Here is a 21,717-nt window from a genome sequence, read left to right as displayed (position 1 = left end):
TGGACTAAAGAGGATGAAATGTTTAAAACAACATTTTCAACATTTTTTTCTTTCCCACTCAGAAGACCATATTGATTTAGAGACGTGGTAACCATGTCCAATATACAGAATTCTTATACTTTTTCTGTGTTTCTTATGCTCTGTAACATTATTTCTCAAGTATCATTAGGCTGCAAGTTTTCTGGAGATGTTTAATCACATATATAAATGCCATCTACACATTTGTAAAGTGCTCTCAAATGAATGACTTTGATTTGTGTTAGAGATGTTGTGAAGAGGATGAGGAATGACATTTTCCCTTTTTCTAACAGAAAGAAAGAAGTTTCTTCTTTATGCAAGGCGTTCAGAAATAAGAGGGGTGGACATAGAGAACCCATATTTCAACTTCATCACAGCCTTCACTGTTCCTGACATTGATGATGTGACAGTCATAGATTTTGATGCTGTTGAGGAACGTTTATACTGGACTGATGTGAAAACACAGACCATCAAACGTGCCTTCATCAACGGGACTGGCTTAGAAACCATCATTTCAAGAGGTAAACAGCACAGCATTGAAGTAAAAATAATTCCTTCTAGGTAAATGAGCAGGCTAAAATAGGAACGTGCAGGTTGTTGATATGTGTAACTTGCCTGGTATTGGATAATTGATCTAAACAATAAGCAAGCAGAATTTTCTTTAGGATACTAGTTCACTTTATTGATTGATAATTCAATTGTATGTAAACAAATTGGGATGTAATTTTGCATTGATTTTGTACAAGACTGAAATGTGTAGCAAAAAAAGGAAGCTAATGTCTTGAAGATAGAAAGAATAAAGATAAAAAGCAGGAGAAACACAGTATCCTGACATAGCTTTGCACTGAGGAATTTCCTGTGTCCTTTGGCTATCTGCGTTGACCCAGCAATGAAATTGGCTCTGTCAGAGTTACTTTCTCTTTCCAGTCCATGTAGATCTCTCAGCTTTGGGACCACTGGTGAAACCACAACAAGGCAGCCTTTGGTGATACTGGTGTAATTTTGGTGATACTGCTGTAATGTGGTTTTCGTCTGTACAGAATATGTACATAAGTACAGAAACTTAATGAATATAAAGTCTAGATCTGATTGCTTCAACCCTATTTCACTTCACTGGTGATGAAGTGAAAACCCTTTTTTGTCCTTGGTAGCATTTGGTTTTTGTTTCCAACCACTGTCACTTCCTCTCCTGGAAGCATTTGTTGTTCTACTTTGTAATGAACCTATCTGCTTGAAAATAGCAAAAACTGACTATGTGAAAGCAAATTTTGCTAACGCTGGTTCCCCAACAGTTAAGGAATGTTTGGTGGGGAAGAAGAGAAAAGAATTAGCTCAGTTGCGTGAGATCAGACCTTTTCTGACTTGGAGAACAAATAAACCCTACAGTTGATTTTCTGGGGACTTTAGAAAATAAGGAGGTTTAGTTCAACCTCTGCCCCTTGTGTCACTTTAGAAGAAATTACTTCTGTGTTAGCACATTTTGGGAAATGTTTGGACAAATATGGTAATTTCCCCATTTTCTAGACTGTGAATTCATTTATTTTGCATAGCTACTTACTTTACTTTTCCCCTGCTTTTTCAGAGACAACTTTATTAATAAACAGATATGTTTTTCAGTCCCAGTAATGAGAACAAGGCTTAGAATGCCTCCTAGCGATCTTTATATCAGGTATTCTGGTGCCCAACAGAGGGACTTGTTGCTTGTTTTTTTTTCAAAAAGTAGTAGAATAAAAAAGTTGTTTATTATAGAAAAACCACTGATCTTGTCAAGGAACTTAATGAAACGAAAACAAAGATACTACTCTTTTATATTCCTTTTATTATGGTAGCTTCTGTGGTAGTGTTTTTTGTGGTTTGTTTTGGGTTTTTTTGTTTTGTTTTGATTTTTTTTTTTTTTTTTTTTTTTTTTTAGTTCCATATGTAACTTTTTAATCTTAAGTTTGAGAAAATTACAATGTTCTGGCACATCAAAACATTGTAAAGACTATTTAATATGTGTAAACTATCTCATTTGCTTACAGTTGTATTTTTATACTTCTTATAAGAACATAAGAAGCTTTGTAAGCACGTCCTGCTGGGGCTGTCGTTGGGTGAAGTCTTATGCCAGTGTCACAAAGATGCCAAGTCATACTTTAACCTTTTTAAGAGTATAAAATTATTATTTTCTATCCTACAAGCAAAAAGAAAAAAGACCCAGAAGGGCAGGGGAGCAATTTAAAATGGGTCAAGGACTGTGTGTTTGGTGTCCTTTGCTGCATTCTGTGATGCTGGCAAACTTCCTAATGCCCAATCACTGCTCAGCCTCATGGACGTGCAAAGCAGTCCTCTGCCACTTCCATGTCAGTTTGTCAAGGGCAATAATCCTGTCAGGGCAAATTACCATGTGGAGTTGACAGGAGATGTGTATAAATGATGAACTATAATGAATCATTGGATCACCCTTGGCCTGTTTCCTTCTCCACAAAGATGCCAGCCACTATTAACTCAGGACACGGGCATGTGTTGGTACCTAGAGATGGAGCAGTGACTTTCCACCCAGTATTTCAGGCAGATTTTAACACAGATTGACATTTATTTAAATACCTTGCTAAGGAAGACCATTACGTTACCAAATCAGTCTTATCATATTCCTGTTTTGCTGCCTCTAGTAATAATGGTGCTGTGACCCTCAGCCCCCCACACCTGCTCCTTCATGAGGAAGAGAATCAGAAGGGTAAAAGTGAAAAAAGTCTTGTGTATCTTATAAAAAACAACTTAATATGAAAAGTAGAAGCTATGAACAGCAAGAAAGCAAAGTAAAGAATTCATTCCCTGCTTCGCTTTGGGTGACAGATGTTTTACCATATCAAGGAAAGCAGGGCAGAAACTTGAAGTCTTCAAAGCCTTCAAAAATAAAACCACTGAACTTCTCCAGTGACACAAGTACTTAAGAGCTACAGAACTGTTCTCTAGACCAGTGGTTTTAATCCAGATCCTCTGCACTGAGCCTTTGTGGAGCTGAAGAAGGAAGGAGGCTTTTGAATTTCAGCATAGCATTGTTTTGGAACGCCACTGAGCAATAAGCACTTTCTGAAGTAGAAAAATACAATGCAGAAGTTCAGCATCTCTGATTAATTTTTGGGGATAATAGGTTTCATGCTGTGAATATTCAGTGTGATTTTCATGTTCTTATTGTTAGTGTATCAGGCCCAGGAAAAAACACAAAGATTATTAATTCTTGGCAACTAGTTAATAAATCCATCTGAATAGAATATTGCACAGTATTGTTAACAAACTATAGAATAAATTATTCTTTCTTTTTTTTTAACCCCTAACACTGACAACAATCCAGAAAGAAGATCAAACACACTGCTTTCCCTTTTTGCAGATATTCAGAGTATCAGAGGTCTTGCAGTGGATTGGATATCCCGTAATTTATACTGGATTAGCTCAGAATTTGATGAAACCCAAATTAACGTTGCACATTTGGACGGTTCTTTGAAAACCTCAATCATCCATGGAATTGATAAACCCCAGTGTCTTGCAGTTCACCCAGTAAAAGGGTAAGGTGTCCATGGTTGTGATAAATAAACTGCAGGAAAGCTCATCAGAAGGTGGCTCTTCATTTATATTTTAATTTTGGCCATTCTGTTTTCTTTCCAACTTAAAAGCACGAATTTTAAAGATTTTGTTGAAAATATCTTAACTGAATACTTCCCTTAGAAAGCTGCTGGTAAAATCATGTAACTATTATTTTATTTATTATTTATTAGTTGTGCACTTTGTCTCCTAAACTGATGTTTCATTGGAAACGCTGTGAGCACAAAGCAATATTGTAAATACTTAAATTCTCCTCTTCAGGAAGCTCTACTGGACAGATGGCAACACAATCAACATGGCAAACATGGATGGCAGCAACAGCAAAATACTCTTTCAGAATCAAAAAGATCCTGTTGGTAAATACCTTTTTCTTTTTTAACTGAGAGTGATTTATTATGGACATTATCTTGAATTCCTATTTAAATGTACACTGAGGTTTTTCATTTACAGTGATAAGAACGGGAATAAATATATGAACAACACTTGTGTGGCTGTTGTGTTTCACAATTTGGTTTTGGCCCATTCTAACTGAAATCCACTGTAGATTTAGTGGAGTATTATTGACTTTTAGGACTACAGTAGACTGAAGGAGAGCCCATCTGTATTTCTCAGTTTTTGTATCATGGTTACAAAAATGTGGAGGTCAGAGTTTTAATAAGTCATGGATATTTGTGAGAGGATGCTTTGACTGAAAATATGGATTCCTCACCAGAATCTCAGCTACATAATCAAAATATAGACTGACCCTTAACTTTTAACACAGAGTAAAATGCAACAGTTGAAGCATGAATTTCAAATCATGACTTAGCCTCAGTTTTAGTATTTGGAGATTCACATAGTTGATGACAAATTATGGCACTTAAAAAAGAAAAAAGAAAAAGCTCTTTCCATGTGTATTTTTTGGTTTTATTCAACTCTCTCTTTGTATATAATTTAATTTTTAGGCAGTTAAAGTGGTTATGTCAATTGTTGCTGCCTTATTAATGGCCCACCAATAAAGTGATTTTAAATAATTTGTTTTTTTACAACTGAATGCATTAAGCAAGCAGAAGGGAAAGTGATTTAAAGAATTCAATAAATTTGACATAAGAGCAACATGACATGCATTTTAGAGCATTTCTACATTCAATGAATTTTGTAGAAATTACTTGGTAACTGTTTTACTGTTGATAAGATTATCTGTCTATCCACTTGAAGAGACAATTACCTTTTTATCTGGAGAGAAATGAGTGGCAAACCCACTAATTTTAAGGTGAAGAAAAAACACTTTTAATAACATTAGAACAATATTAAGGACAGCTGTGTGCAACACTTCGCTCTGAATATTTCGTGATCAGAAGTCTCAAGGTCCTAAATTGCAATGCTTAGGGTTTCCAGTATCAAACTCTGAAATAAAATATATGCAAAATGCCAGTTTCAATGGTTTAAATATTTTTTCCATTAGCAAAATACAGTCCTATGCTAAGAACAATGAAATCCTTTTAAAGATTTAGAAAGTAGAAGTCTTAAAACCTTAATTTAATATTTCATTTGTGCTCTGAGAAAACTCTTTTTCCTTAAGTGAAGCTCTAGTTCATGCAGTGCTAATTTAGAGTGTTTGGGGAGTTCTCAGGTAGATTGCTGAAAAAGACAAATATCTGTTTTATTAGAGTTGGATATCCTGGGAATTGATGGGATGTTCTTGATGCAAAATTTCAGAATTTGAAAGCTGACGGTATTTTCCAATCTGTGACCTGAATTAAGCTGATGGATTTATTTTTCCTATTTGAGCTCCATCAAAACAAGGAGACAAATTTTCAATTCCAGTGTTTTCTATTATTACCAAGAGTATTTTTAGTTTGGAAATTTTGGGAATTGATACTCTGAGGATGACAGATTATAAATTTTTTTTTTCTCTTAACTAGTACCAACTAGTTATGGTTTGCTGGTCCATTCTGCAGTTCTAAAAGTCTCCAGTGCTAATATGTATATTTGTTGATAAAAGAACTGGTCATTGGAATGCCAACAATCTATATTCTTAGGAATTCAGAATTCATGCTTAGTTTTATACTTTGTTGGACAAATCATTTGCTCCTTTGAATTCCCTGAGAGCAATGCTGTCCAATTCTCATGTTCAGCAGCTCCTAAGGTTTAAGCCAGTCAGTTACATTTGAGTTCATCATGAATATCTAGATGCTTATGGCTAATAAACCACTTGTTTTCATTAGTAAAGTAGGACAATTCCTGAAAAAATCTATTTAAACATGCCCTGCCTACATTAGAAATAATGTATTTTTGCAAAGTTGGTAATAGGTGGAAAGTATTTGGGGGAGAACAATGTGCTAGACTTGTGTAGGAGACAGGAATGTTTTCCATGTCGCTTGCTGCTGTGTAGTTGGAATGCCTGTGTGAAGAAGCACCAGTTGGATATCTGAAGTATAAAACCAGCCAGGACAGGGCTGTAATTGCTGCTCAGCTGGCACTGGCAGTGCCTCACAAACAGATCCCATCCAGGGGCAGTCTGTGGGCAGCTGCTCATGGGCAGGAACTGTGGCAGATCCCAAAAGCTCCCCATCTCAGAGCAGGGGAACCTTCCTGCTGGTGTATTCCCACCATGCTGATATTCCCAGGGAAGTTCCCTGTGCTGGGAATTCCCTGTGCTGTGCCTGTGTCCAGGATCCCTGGTGCTCTGAGCTCGGAGGGAGGATGGTTGTGCCAATGTGAGATGAGTCCCTCCTGAAGGCACTGCCCCAGATCCTCTCCCCAGCGTGTGATGTTTCCTCCTGGGTGAAACTCTTGCAGAGAGGTGGAAGGAAATATCAGTCCCTGCAAAGGGATTGGAAAGGTGATTTTAGAAGCTCAGAAAGCAGACACCTTTTGGCCTTCTGTGTCAAATGTGCATGAAGAAGCAGTGACACGATGGCAGCTGTAAGGGCTGCAGCTCATGGCACTGCTCTCTCCTGTCAGCGTTTCCAAAACAGCTTTCCACAGGATGGAAAAGACTACAGTACAATATCCAGAGCTTGACCCAGGCAGTGAAATACACTATTTTTTGGCAACTTGCTGCTGGATACTTAGCATGAGTTCTGGGAAAAGCTGGAGCACTGAAGCAAATTGTTATGGCGGGTATTGTTACCATGCCAAGAATATTTCACTGTGGAAAATCTCCTGCTACCACTTCTTGAACATTTTTAAAGGATTACAGAAGTCTGAAATACATTATCTCCTAGTTCTTTGCCCTTACTTTCAGAAAACTCTATACTTTATTCATTTAGTAGCTTATTTTGCAAGTATCTTTATGTTGACAGTTCTCTTGCTTCAAGCTCCAAAGAACTGATTATGAGGTCAGTTCACTATGAATCAAAATGAAAAGTAATACTATAAATTTATCAGGAGTTTGGATTAGATTTTCGTATTTCATCATCCTAAGCAGGAAGAGAACAGACTTTTTATAGTTCTGAATCACGAAAAGTACCTTGTTTACCACTTCTCCGTGTATTCACAATTTTAAAATATAAATGATGGCTTCTGGTTTGCATTTACAAGTTGTTAATACCCTTGCTTAGGACTTCAGCTTATTCAAGTAATTCCTCATTGCCAGATAATGCTCTTTCATCAGTCAGTCACTGGTTTTGGTAACTGCTGAAAGAAATAAAAGGCACCAATCTTTCCAAAAGCTTGTTTTTTTCATTGGAAATGACCAAGTTCAGTCTTCTCTTTTTTTTTTTTTTCAGTGTAAGTACATGAGTGGCTAGATAACATATCATGTTAACATGTATATATGTATATATATATATTTATTAAATGCACTTTGATAATGAAAACAGTTTAACAAGAAATTTTTATCATCCGTCAAAGCCACAGTTAAAGTTGTATGTGTTAATTACAGGTTTATCAATAGATTATGGGGAGAACAAGCTTTACTGGATCAGTTCAGGAAATGGAACCATAAGTAGATGCAATTTGGATGGTGGTAATCTCGAAATAATTGAATCAATGAAAGAAGACTTAACAAAAGCCACAGCTTTAACCATTATGGGTAAGTCCAGTGATAATATATTTTTTAATTATTCAAAGCTAATTAATAATGAAATATAAGAAGCTTAGGGAAGTTATTGTTGGTTTTATGTAAATAATACATACAGAGCATGTCCATGAAAATTTCTTTATGTTCAATTGAACAGTTTGCAATTTCTATTACAAGAATATTTTTAAATGTAGACTTGCATATATATAGGAATGAAGGTAGCAAATTGATGTCTTATATTTACCATAGTCACATATAAAGAATTTTGAAAGGGAAAGGAGCTTTTACACTGTTTGCTACACAGAATTATCCATGATGTGTTTCCTGTGTTCAATTCTGCCTACCTAGTTCAGAATATTCTTAGTTTGTTGGGTTGCCTGGCACTTTGGGAAGATTTCTTTGGGTTATGAGTTGATGATTGAGGATTTGGATTTTCAGATGTCTGCGTATATTCCATGTACTGAATTGATTGAAAGAAAAATATTCCATTTGTTACACTTTGTAAATAATAAATGTTTAGAATGTCCTTAGACATCTATCAGAAAAATCAAAAGAACAGTAGCATAAGGAAAAATTCCTAAGAAAATCAGCTTATTGCTGATCAGTGAATATTATAAAAATACTGCTTCAAATGGACTTTTTCTCATATGCAGCTCTTGGTCCTTGTTGTAGCTGGGACAGATGTAGTAAGAAATTCCAGGTTGACTCAGAATTTAAATTTATGCTTCTGCTTTTTTAGAGATGACTTTACAGCCTTCCATATTTCCCATAAATTACTGACCTCTATTCTGGTTCACTTAAAAATCACTTGTATTTATCTTGGATATTCAAAAAAAAGTTCAATTGATGAACAGACTTTTGTTGAGATGAGTGGGTTATCAACTGCCAGTCTTTTTATGAAATATTTATATATTTCTTATTAATTTTTATATTTCTTATAATTTTTGTTTCTTACTATTTTTATATTTTCTTATTACTGTTATATTTTCTTCTATTTTTAATATTTTCTTATTTTTTATATTTCTTACTATGAAAGATTTTATTTGATTAATTAAATAATAATTACGCACATGTAGATGGCGTGCTAGTGAAAATTAAATCAGATTTAATTACTTCTATGCACATGGTGTAAATTATGTTATATTTAAAGTGGTGATTACTCAATTAGATTTATTATACACCCATTTGGCCAGTACTGAACTCTAAATGCTGTCAGTATCTGCAGGAGATGTTATGCTTTCATATGTGCATTCATAACCATGAGCAGGTTTGGTGTCAGAAGGAATCATGACTGTTAATTTGGACAAATTGTTTTTCGTTGATTGGATTGTGACTGGAAGTAGACTGGATAAATGTCCCTTACTCTGGGGAGCTGTTGGAAGTCGTTACCAGGAGGTGTAAAGTGTGTTTTGTTTGTTCATGCTGTCACTGAGCTGGTGGTGGTGCCAGGTCTTCACCTGCCATCCACAGAAGGTACAGCAGTGATGATCCCTCTGGGACAGGGAATAAAGAGTTTACAGCTGCCGTGTAAAGAAGAGTGCATTAAAGTAGTTGAATTTTTGCACATCTGGAGATGGAACAATATTTGCTGTATAGGTTTTATCACATGTACCTCATAGTTTGGGATGCTTGGTTTTTATGGGTGATGACAATTCTCGCTCCTCAAAAATGGTGAGTAAAACTTATAAAGAGTTTGGGGCTTTCTGTTTGTTTTGCTTTGGGGTTTTAGAGTCATGGTTGTGCTAAACTGCATCTTGGCACTGCAGTGGGATTCCCCATAAAAATCTGCTGGAGAAAAGTACAAGCACATACAGTTTTATCAGCAGGACTGTATGTGCTGGTTGAAAAATATGAAGAGTTCCTGCATTCGTTTCTCCTGTAAGTTTCCATATTATGGAACACACTGTGGTAATATAAATGCCATTTATTTTCCTAAAGAGTGAGTGGATGCACATCAGCTTCTTACAAGCAGGCTTTTGTGCGTGTAAATTGGGTCGGAACAGAAAATCCGATGCCATACGAAGCAAGATAAGAGTTTATCTAATTGATAAATGGTCATAACTAATAATATATAAGTAAAGAAGAATGACTAATCTGTTCCAATGAAAGATTTAATGGGATAGTGTATGTAAATTTACTACCCCAGCTGATCTGCTTGTCTACAAGTTTAATCAGAGGTTTAAGCCGGTGAATCACAGTAATTGCAATGTTTATTGAATCATTTTTGCTCCTATTCCTAAATTTTCTTGAATGCTTTTGTCTAGAAACACAGTAAACACAATAAAGCATGAATGAAGTATTTCTCCTCTGTGAATATACCGAGCTATCTTTTTTTGTACCATTTGAATTCATCAGTGACTCAAGAGAGAGATGATACCTGTGCCTAAACCCTTAACTGTTTTGTAGAATTTAATTTCTTCTCAGTGCTGGAGAGTTCTGTAATCTTCAGAATTAATATATAATAATCTTTTGCATTATTCTGTCTTTTGCATTTAGTGTCTTCCCAGCTAAAAGCAGTGTTTGGGAGAATTAATTTTATTTGTTGGCATATTTTACTACATGATCTTGTCATATTGTTGGGTTATGTTTCCACTGAGCAGAAAAAGGAGATGGAGTTTGGTATTTTGAAACTCCCTTTGTACAGTTGTGTCACTAGGTCACAGAGTTGTTCACTTATTGATAGCAGGACCTTTACTGGACTGAGGAGCTGGAACAAGGACACAGTGGAGGGCACCTCAGTGGGTTGAGGGGATGGGCAATGTGGTCTGAGGTAGCCCTGGCTGCCGTGCACCCATTCCCTGCCAAGGCTAGGTGCTCTGAAAGAGGAAGGATCTTCAGCAAAATTGAATTTCTGATAAACTTACTACACTGCTGATGTCTCTTCAAGCAGCTCAGCTGTTGATTTTGAAAATTTCTTTAGCTGTTTGAGAAGCATCTTCCCTAGCCATCAGTCTCCTTGTGAGAAAGCATGACCTCAGAGACACCTGAAGAGAATCCCACAGCCTGTGTGAAGAGCTAATGCCTTCCATCCCATGTCTGGACAGAGTTTTGTACAGAAAACTCACAGATCTGACAGTTCTCCCTGGCTTTTGCTGTATCTTACACTGCAGGTTCCCAAAGATTTTTCAGAGCTATAAAAAAGGCAATAACTGGGCACGGCCTGGCCCAATCAAGACTTCTTTGGTTTGCCTTGGTGATCTCAGTGCTGTTCTGACAGCTCAAGTTTCTTGATCTTTGATTCTGTCTGTCTCAGTATTGGAAAACAGAAGCAGTTAGGCCCTCCATGGTTGTGTTCTGTGATTTGAACTCAATAGACACTGCCAGTGAAGTCAGTAAAGTCTTTGGTTTGCTTTGTAATACAATTTATGGAGTGGCTCAGAGCTTCACCAGCAATGAGGATTCTCCTTTAGCAAGACCCCTCAATCTCCACATTGTTTTTATTGCTTCCAATTGCTCTATTTTAGCATTGCAATTTAGCTGTTGGAACCATTTGGAAGTTACCACTTCTGTTTCAGATGTTTGCTGTTGTTTAGTCCTTTCCAGGCTCTGTTTAACATTTTCCTACTATTGCACTCTTTAGTGGAAGCTTATAGAAGGTAATGATAAGACAAAAATAATGCTAGCAAACAAGTTGGTGCCAAGGTAACTGTCAGGTTTATCCTTGAGGGGAATGGAAACAATATATAATTCACATCTTTCTGTATTTTGGGTCTTTCATTTATTGGTTTTCTACTCAGCAGTGTCAGTCATCTTTCTTTTTCAATATGCTAGGCAAAATTCCTAGTCTTTTGGTGCCTGCTTTTGCTAAATCTTTTTGAACATGTACATATCAAATGGAATATTATTTTCATCCCATTTTTATGGGATGAAAATAATATTCCATTTGATATGTACAAAATGGCTATTTTTCCATGCCTTTAACCATGCCAAAAAAAAGTTTGCAGTTGCCATTCTGTATTACAAAAGAGTTGCTGTAAATCTATGAAGTCCTACATGTTTTCCCACTCCTACCACTTTTTCTTCAAATCCATATTCACTCCGTGAGATGTCAGTGTATGGAACATCAGCCATTTTTAATTAATCTATCACTCAAAACCACATGAATGTTTTTTCTGGTACCTCCCACTGGTTATTGTCTTGCATTTGGTCATAGCAATTTTCTTCTCTTACTATGTAGACTTGACATTTTATTTTCTTCAAAGACCTCTGCTGATTTTTTTTTTTTAGTAATTTAGAAGCTTATCTGATTCACAGCACCCTGTGCCCTATATAATTTTCAATACCTGCTGCTGGCACAATTATAAGCTGATCTCAGATAGATCCCCTGTTCTAATATTCAGCATGTTCCATGTGAAAGAATCTCTGAATGTCTTATACACTACAGCAAAATTCTTTTCAACAATAATAAAAAACTTTCTATATTTGTCTTAAAGGTTGAGTTTAATCTACCATTCAATATCTGATTTTAGCCATTTTCCTGATAGCCAGTGTTTTCAGTGGGATCAAATGATAAAGATATATTTGGAATTCTACATAAAGCCTCATTTCCTGCCTTCCAAGTTACTTAGTGAAAACGATTCATTGACTGTTATTGAGATTGGTTAGCGATTTTCCTTTGATGTGAGAGCTGTATTTCTGGGCTGGGGAGCAGAGTCATTATTGCACACAATCTGAGTTGCAGAGGAGCTCGCAGCAATATCTGACGTGTTTCCAAACTGGTGTGTTGTTTCTTGAATGACAAATGACTCTGAATGAGAAACTAGAAAAGTATTGATTAGTTACTGTAAGTCTGTAGCTGAGAAGAAAGGGATGCTGAAGGCTTCTGTCAGCAGTTTTGGTGGTGGCATTTGATTGGATTTTGTAGCAGATCCTCGCAGAAATACAATTGACACAAAACCACAACATTCAGCTCATGTCTCTACAAAATAGGAATACAATGTAGATTGTATAATGAGGATATAATTTGTTGTGCATTTGGTCTTTTTTTAGTGTAAAATAGAGTAACTCCACAGAGGGAATGATTTTATGTGTAAGTGCTATTTCTGTTGAAGTTCATATTAAAAAAAAATCAATCAGCAATACAACAAAATCAAATATACATAATAGCTTTTCAATGGGTATGCATATATTAGAAGGACATTTTTTGAACAAAAACGGTATATAAATATAGCCATCAAGTTGTATTATCAAGCCAACAAAACAGAAAGTAACAATTATAGTATTTCATTTTAGACAGAAAATGTGGGTTAATATTACCAAAATATATTCATGTCCCCGTTTACTTTCATCGTGCATTAGATGATATATTGGTCATTTGATTTTTGTTTCATCCTATATAAAGTTTCAAAACTAACACCGGAATGCTTCCTTAGTAGCCCAGGTGCTGTGACTTTGCTGGATCTGTTTGCAAAGTGAAAGGGGCTGCTCAGATCAGGGGACTTCAAACACACACACCTTAATTTTCCAAGTCATCAATCTTCTAATTGCCGTAACACCATTCATTACGTTAGCATTAATATATGAAATATATCTAGGCAATTTGCCCGGCCCTAAGTGCAGTACATAGTTGTCTTCCATAAATACTCAAACCACCATTAATGAAAACTAATGGCCCATCAAAATTTGCATTCAGAGTACTACTTGAAGTCTCCGAAGGACTGTCCACAAAGCCAGGGTAGCAATTTTTGGCATCCGAAGTTGCTGTTTCCCAATATGTTGCTGTGCTTAATGCTAATTACCCAGCAGAATGGATAAATACAACAATTTTAATACATATTATAACCCAGTTTCAGCAACAAGGTTGTAATTAGTGATCGAGCAACATTCTTGTTAGCATAATCAAGCAAATAAATCACTTTAGTTTGATGATTAAAGGTCCAAAACAGCATTTTTCTTCCCTTGTGTGTGAAAGCAAGTTGTCTTTACACTGAAAGTGGGTTTTTTGTAAAATCATCTACTATATTTTAAAGTTAATACAGAAATAATTAGTTAATCCTGAATACTAGACATCATAGATGAGTTTTCTACTGACAGAATATTAATAATGCAGAGAGAAATAGTCCAAATTTAAGTTAGAATTATGGTCAAAATAGATGTGTAATTGTTTTGGTTTAGTTTTTTGTTTTTTGTTTTTTTTTTTTTTTTACTTGAGACTGCAGTGGTGTTTTTTGGTCACCTAGCAGTTTCTAGAAGAATTGAAACTTTTATTTCCTAGGTTTTAGGGCATAAGTGGCAAGTTCCTGGTAGTCATAAGAGGTTTGACCTCAAGGCGTCTGTACTTCAGAATTTGTGTGTTGTTTTGTTTGGGCATTTTGGTTTGGTTTTTTTAGATTGGTGGGGTTTGGTTTTTTGGGTTTTTTTTTTAATTTTATTGTATTTTTTAACTTTTTTAAAACTATACTAGGTCAGGATTTGTATGACCTTTCTCATTTAAATCCCCCTACTCTATCCTCGTCTCTTTCTAAAAATCATAGTGTACCATTCCATGTAAGAGAAGAATAAACAATAGTTCAGCGAGATTTTGTAAGTTACACATTTATTTAAAGGTTTATCCCGGTTTCACATTAACAAGAATGAAAGTGGAAGGTGAAATAATCAATTTGAAGAATATTGTGGTACCTCACTTGTGAATTGTTATGATTCGTCCTTTATATTGGTGTAGGGGATATAGGAGACCCCTGAACCTCTGCAGTCACAGTCGAGTGCCTTAGGATTAGTAATGAGTTTATGAAGTGTTATTTTTGTCACCAGAGGAGAACAACTCCAGGATCTGACGAGTCTGACACCATTGATGGAAATTGTTTATAGACACTCTTAACTGTGCATGGAAACAGATGTGGTCTCGTTGAGTACCTCAATAAACAAAAGAGGTACCTGGCAGAACATTCAGCTGCTCATGTAAAAATGGGTTCGGGTCTGTACTTGACTCCCAAAAGGGAGAAATGAAAATATTTGTGGTGTAGATAATCACTGGTAATTAAACTTCTTGATTAAGTACATGCCATGCGTTCATCTCTTGGTAAAACAATATGACAAGTTGGTTATTTGGAGTTTTTGTTTCTTTCCTTTTCCTAAGGAGACAGGCAGGTCAGCCAAGGACAGGTTTGGGAGGTTGTTGAAACCATAGACAAACTTGAGGTTTTGCACAAAATACTAAAGAAATTACTAAACCAGTTTGATTACTTGAACTAAAGGATGAAAACACCAAAACTAGATGTAATTTGCTTTCTTCCTGTACCCCAGTCTTACAAAACAATGCATTTTTTATAAATGGGTTTGGATACGTAAAACAGTAAGTTCATGTTACTATGCACAAAACACTAGTCATTATTTAATTTGGTTAACTTAATTAAATTAACCAAAATTATTTAATGGCCTTTTCTGATTTGTGGTCACAAAGAGGATGTGAGGAACAAAAACTCTTCCTCACATACAAACATTTCATTGAAAAAGTTCACCTAATCTTTAGGATTGTGGGTCCTTACCTAACAGGAAAAAAACCAACTCCAAATCCCCATATTTCATATATGGATTATAGCACACATCACTTTTATATTTTTAGCTTTCATGTGTCTTTTTGTTATAATTGACATAATCAAAATAGAACATAGGCACTTCTTGTTCTAAGGATTTTCTGATAAAAGTGTCTTTAGATGCAAGCTGCTGTTAATTGATCGTTATTGTATGATGATGTTTTGGATCAGTCAATTTTAGACTGATTAGTCAATGCATAAAATTATAGGATTTATTTAAATTTATCCAAATTGAAATAGAGAGTTCCATTTGTGTCTCCAAATCTTGATATTTAGAATATTTTTAATTCCACAAATTCTGGTCTTACATACTGGTGGAGAGTATGTTTTCGATTTTTCCAAGATAATTCATTTTGTTCTGTAACTTTTTACAGTTACTACAGTGGAAATTATTTTTTAGATCTGCACTTTCTGTCACAAATCACTCAACTGTGTGGCTCTATAAATTTGTTATTTAAATATTAAAACTGCAGGATAGGAAAAATTCTTTTAACTGAAAAAGGAATTAACTAAAAGTGAAGTTAATACACAATATTTGTTGGGAAGGCAGTGTTCCTAAAGTTTAAAGGTTTTCGGTTCAAGTTTTGCTTGCTCTACAGTAATTATCTTTTCTATCTGAAATTAAGAGTCCTGAGCCCATTTCATCATTCATCTGTGTGGACTCAAGGAGTGAGAATTTATGACAGGGACAATCACAAGATTGGCTACAGTTTTCAGCCATTAGTTCAGTGAAGTTTGAGCTTGAAATCAAAGCAGTTAAAATTGTACTTCTGAAACTTTGGGAGGCAGTGCCTGCTTTTCAATTTTTTTCAGGATTTCTTAGTAACTGATTGCAACTTTTTTTTTAATAAAAGACATAGTTTAATATTTCAAGCAATTTTCTTTGCTTGAAAATTAATTTCTTCCCTAGGGTAACACTAGAATTTCCACATATATATGGAAAATGAGGCATTTTTCTATGCAGGTAGCCTTAAATCAGCAGTTGTCTCAGAAAAGTAAAACTGGTGAAAACTGCTTTCATGTCTGCAGAATCTTAATAACACAATTCCTTCAGATTTTCTCTATAACCTCTTTAGGCAATTTCCCTTAAAAATGATCTCAGAATTAACCTCAAAAGCTTTTTCCCACCTTAGGTCTCAACCACATCCAGTTTGATAGTGATCCTCCTAATTTCTGAAACTAAATTTTACAGATAAAAAACTTTGGTGGGCAGACCAGAACTTGGCTCAGATTGGCACCTGTAATAAAAAAGATGGAAGAAACCCAACTGTCCTGAGGAACAAAACTGCAGGTGTGGTTCATATGAAAGTGTATGATAAGGCAACACAGCAAGGTAAGTCACATTTGAAGGATGTTTAACCAATTTTTAGAGTGCACAGTATCTTTTCTCATGTGGTCCTCCCAATGAGAGGAAAATAATAACTTGTAATCAATTAATTCCTTGAGCATCTTAGTGAATTTACATTTTTCTTCAGGAAGCTTCAAATTTCTGAGATGTGTTTAATTTACTGTGTATAATGTCTATTATAAATCTTATTATAATATATTTTCTATTACTTAAACATTATAGTAATTAGGCAGTTTGGAGCATGGATTTGTGATATCACTTTGGAGTATGCCTTAAATATACTAAAAATGGCTTGTTCATGAAGATTACATGGCTACTATAATATTTGATGAATGAATAGGATATAACCAATGATTTATTCATGGTCTAGATTAAGATACACTAATATCAGTGAGATTTCATCATTAACTCAACATAGAATGTTCAGGTTTTTCATATGATTTTACTTTAAAATAGGCAGATTTTTCAGAAAACAGAATTATTTATGTTCTGAGGGGAAATGTGGGGTTGAAATTCTGCATGAATTTGCAGAAGTGAATGCATGAGTGAAGCATGGAAAGGTATATGAATTGATGACATATTTTATGCATATCTCAATTTTTCAAACAGGTTACAAAAAATTGAAAATAATAATAATATATTGACAACAACACTTATTTTTTAGCCAGTTCAGGCATTGTTCAGGTTTTGGTTTCTCTTGTCTCTTCTCCTATCATGTCATAGGCAGCAATTCCTGCCAGTTAAACAACGGGGGATGCTCCCAGCTCTGTTTGCCAACATCAGAAACCACCAGAACTTGTGTGTGCACAGTAGGCTACAACCTCCAAAAGAACCGCATGGCCTGCAAAGGTAAAATGGCTTGCAGCATTTGTTTAACCAACTTAACTTCCAGGGGAACGTTGCAATGAGTAAATAAACTTGCTTTAGTCATTTTTAGTTAAATAACTGTACTTAATATGCTTGATTGAACAGTAACAGAGAAATGTCTGTAGTGGTTAGGGCAGAATTAAATTTAGCTTTTCATTAAATTATTCAAAAAACAAATAGTTCTGTGGTAACTTCGAATTTTTTTTTTATGTAGACAAAAAAGCAGACCATATGAACCATCATTCATAAATATTTGTTCAAGGTCTTATAACTTATCTTTAAATTAGAGTATGTGAATGGTTGGGTATCTCATCCTATTGTATTGCTCTTAATATAAAATAAAGCCAATTTTTTTCCTTAAATCTTTTTCTTTTTTAAGTTGGCAGAAGTCAGAACATAGCTCACAGCCAAAGTCTTACTCTTTGCTTGAATAATGCAAAACAATTTCATGGTCAAGGTGTCTTACAGTTTTATAAATTTAATATTATTTATGACTATTAATTAGGATTAAGTAATTCCTAAGAATTACTATGTAGAAGAAGTCTACACAGTAGAATTCATTCCTACTTAAAAGAAATAGGTGCATTTGGAATTTGATTAATCTAACACAAAAGTAGACATTTAAAATGCATCGCTAAAACTGTAATTCTCTCTTTCTGCAAAGGAAATGTGTATAACTGAAATGAGGTGAAGCCTGTACCTCAAAAGACAATTTACTTTCCTGTTTTCCACAAGTTCTTTAAAGTTATCTCTTGTTGAATATGTTCACAAAGCTCAGATGTGCACTGGAAATATTCTTAAATTTCTCATAATTCAAACCAAATTTTTTCTTAAATTTTAATTTTAATTTCTGCTGTAATTAAATGAATTGAATGAATTACCTGATTATAAGGGATGATTGACATAGACAGTGATTCCCTTCTCTTGATGGGACCACATTTGTAATTTAGTTAGAAATGCACCGTAATGACTCATGGATATATTTTCAAAGAGCTGGAGTTGTCACTCTGAAAAACTGTGGAGCACTTGTGGAAAATCATGTTTAGTGTATATTAGCTCCTCTAATCTTGGTTATTTGGAAAGTTTCCCCATTGCTCTCATTGGATGCTTTTTTGCCCTTAGGTATTGAATCATTTCTCATGTACTCTGTCCATGAGGGAATTAGAGGAATTCCTCTTGATCCAAATGATAAAATGGATGCTTTAATGCCTATATCTGGGGCTTCATTTGCTGTGGGCATAGACTTCCATGCAGGTAAATATAATATATAATCTTTTGTATGTATGGTTAAAATCATAAATTCTTCTCATAAATGAAATAACCCCTTGTTCTCAAACATTCTAAGAAATTACAGCTGTGTTTAAAGGAATTGGAACTGCATCATGTTACAGAGTTGAGCTCTACCTTTAATATTTACAGTAAATAGGAAATATTGTGTACAGCCAATTGCTCTGGCAGCAGCAGCAGCTGCTCTCTTTTGGCAGAGTCATCGCTGAGAACTTGAGTAGGAAACTGGTGGTTTTAGAGAAAGTGTAAAAAGGCTTCTTTTTCTTTTTCTTTTTATATGACACTGTTTCCATGGAATTTTCTTAGTGCTGGGTGCTGTTGTACCTAGCAGGTGGCTTTGACAGCTGAGTGGGATGGTTTTCTCCCTGTCCAGCCCAGCTCAGCTGCATTCCTGCAGGGCACAAGCCAATTCTGGATCTCTCCCTTCCTTCTGGAAGGAGCTCTGACAGCCTGAAGGAGCATTTCCCCCTGGAGTACACTACACACCTTTCCACTGTATACACAGAAATAGTTTTTAATTTACACAGCCTCACAAACTTCCTGTGAAGTTAGGAGGTTACAATTTTGCATGCATGTGAAAAAAGATGGGAAAAAAATTAAAGCTCAGATCCTGTAAGTGACTGGATGGTGATGGTGTTTGGATATCTTCAAACATGTTAGCAAGTTTGGATTACTTTTTGGAAAATAAATAATCTGTGGCCAAGTAGTGACCTGGAAATTATCCTGTGTCTCTGTATTTTTAACCCATCAGCCTTCCTTCCAGACTCATTTTGTTGCCCATTGAGTTTCCAAACTGATAGTCTAGAAATAAAATTATAAGTTACATGTGTTATATAAATACAGACATTGCCCTCTTGCAGCATACAATTATTTTGCCATGCTCTATTGTTTTTTATTTTGACATAGATTCTGCCTGAGAATTCAGCATTGAGAGATCCTAATTTTTTTTCTTAATTGTATGTTACTATTTGCCTTGGTATTGAAATCAGACCTATTTCTGTTGGCTCTGTTGGACTACTTCATCACACAAATATCACTAAACTTTTTTGATCAGGTTGGAAGTTAGATTCATTAGATCTTCACTTTTTCATGACCTGCTTCTTCACTGATGCTCTTGCATCTCTGGGTAGCAAAATTTCAAGTTCTCTCAATATTTTGCAGCATTAATAGTTGGATATTTTACTTTCAAATCAGTGGCAGCTGATGTTCAGAGCTTTTCTCACATCATGGGTATAGCTCAGTTATAGTCTCCAGAGACATAAAAATCACTTAAAAGCCAGAACCTTTGTACACATACCTGAGATGGAAAAGACTGTTACAGAGATTTAATCTATTCCTGGAAAGTCAGGAGAGAGAGAAGTGGCGACCACACATATTCATGACAGAGACTTCTAAGACAATGCAATCTCTAGGCTTTAGGGTTTTCTAGGGATTTTATTTTTTTAAATTTAAATTATGAAAACTTTACAAAATCATTATGTCTAACACAGAAGATTAAAATTTGACATTTTCAATTTAAAATAACAATATAGTATTGACTTTTATTGGTTTTATTAGCTGGTTTGCATCTCATGTTTTTTAATTTGGGATTTTTTTTTACAATAGTCATATGATATGTTAGCTCCTAATTTAGAGAGGTTTATGTGGACTTAACTAATAAATATCAAATTAATATTTTGGAAGAATGAGATCTTTGACTTTTTGGAAAAAAATGAAATTTGAGGCTGGATGAAATTAAGTGAGGTTCTCCCACTTGGCTTGATGAAGTCACAGCACAGGGAACATGACTAGAATAGGCAGTGACAAATGCATTGCAAAGACAAATGTAAATGGTGTGCAGCAGTGAAATCACAAGGGGATAGTGTGTTATAAAAATGTTACAGCTTTCAACTGCATTTCATCTTCAAAAACATCTGTTTTTCTCATTTTGGTGCCTTACATTCAATTGTATAAATTCATTTCTAAAACCTACATATATCAAATGTAACACAGAAAGCAAGTGGAGGTAGTTTTCAGATTTCATATTGTGTTTTTGTTTTCCATTTAGTGAGTGGTCCTTTCATTTCACTCTTAATCATGAAGGATTCCCAGATTTTGCTGTTATCTCAGTAATTTAGGTATGCAAAGTGGATAAAATGTCTTAACATATGCTAGTAGAACAGCACATCATAATTAAAAGTCTAATGACAATGTTTTTGCAGAGATGAATAATCTAGAAGATGTATGCATCTTTTTTCTCTCTGTGTTTTGATACTTCTAAGTAAATTCTAATTAGCAAATAAGTAGCAAAATGCACGATTCTCATATTTGTTTTGACTACTCAAAGTTAGAATTGTCATTTGTTTAATTGGAGGTGGGGTAAGATTCTTGAGCATACCAATATTGTTTGGTCACAAATAACCATCTTATTTTATAAATATATCTATCAATCTACACAAATATTCACACACACACATATATATATAGATACATGTGTAAATACGTAGATATGAAATATTTGTGTTTATTTATATAGGTAACATTTCTATGCTGTATCTAGAAATATATATTCTATAAATACACTCCCACTATTACAGAATTAAAAGCAGATTTACAATGTATGAGAAAAATAATGAAGGAACAAATATTATTTAATATCTCGCAACTCAGGAGGTCATCAGCTCATTACTTTACAAGCAGAATGTTGTTTGCAGCTTATTTACAGAACCTTGCCAGTGAAAATAGACACAATTCTGCTCAAGAGACATTCTCACTTCGTTTGCCCCACCTCTTTTTTGAGGTTATTATGTGCCACAGAAGAGAGTTTGTTTCTGTGCTTGAGCTGCCTCAAATTCTCCATCTGGCAGTTGAGTTTAAATGGTCAAGTTGTCCCTTTTTTTCCACTTTAGGGACAATCACTGCAGCAGAAAGGCTGGAAAGGCAGCTGAGATGTCTTGAAACACCAAACAAAAAGACTGTTAGTGGAAGCTTGTCAGGACATTTAAAATAAAAAAACTGACTTGTGGATGGAATATATTTTTTTATTCTTTTCTCAGCATATCACTGTCAAATGTCACTTTTTATTTCCCTAGTTAATTTTT

At 35.0% G+C, this 21,717-nt stretch overlaps 1 protein-coding gene across 5 annotated transcripts in view; it reads left to right on the top strand.

The window, feature by feature from the left end:
• The window catches only part of LRP1B (LDL receptor related protein 1B), a 634,192-nt gene that overhangs the window by 463,936 nt on the left and 148,539 nt on the right, over positions 1-21,717 (top strand). For all 5 annotated transcript variants that reach the window (XM_030951951.1, XM_030951950.1, XM_030951947.1 and 2 more), the window contains exons 29-35: positions 312-539; positions 3,386-3,560; positions 3,859-3,953; positions 7,466-7,615; positions 16,328-16,468; positions 17,207-17,332; positions 18,473-18,604. In XM_030951951.1, the coding sequence (XP_030807811.1) occupies positions 312-539; positions 3,386-3,560; positions 3,859-3,953; positions 7,466-7,615; positions 16,328-16,468; positions 17,207-17,332; positions 18,473-18,604 (1,047 nt within the window). The remainder of the gene's footprint in view (positions 1-311; positions 540-3,385; positions 3,561-3,858; positions 3,954-7,465; positions 7,616-16,327; positions 16,469-17,206; positions 17,333-18,472; positions 18,605-21,717) is intronic.

This window comes from Camarhynchus parvulus, chromosome 7 (assembly GCF_901933205.1).
Source record: "Camarhynchus parvulus chromosome 7, STF_HiC, whole genome shotgun sequence".
Lineage (NCBI taxonomy): Eukaryota > Metazoa > Chordata > Aves > Passeriformes > Thraupidae > Camarhynchus > Camarhynchus parvulus.
The sequence above is the reverse complement of the archived record's forward strand: the minus strand, read 5'-3'. Positions and strand labels throughout refer to the sequence as shown.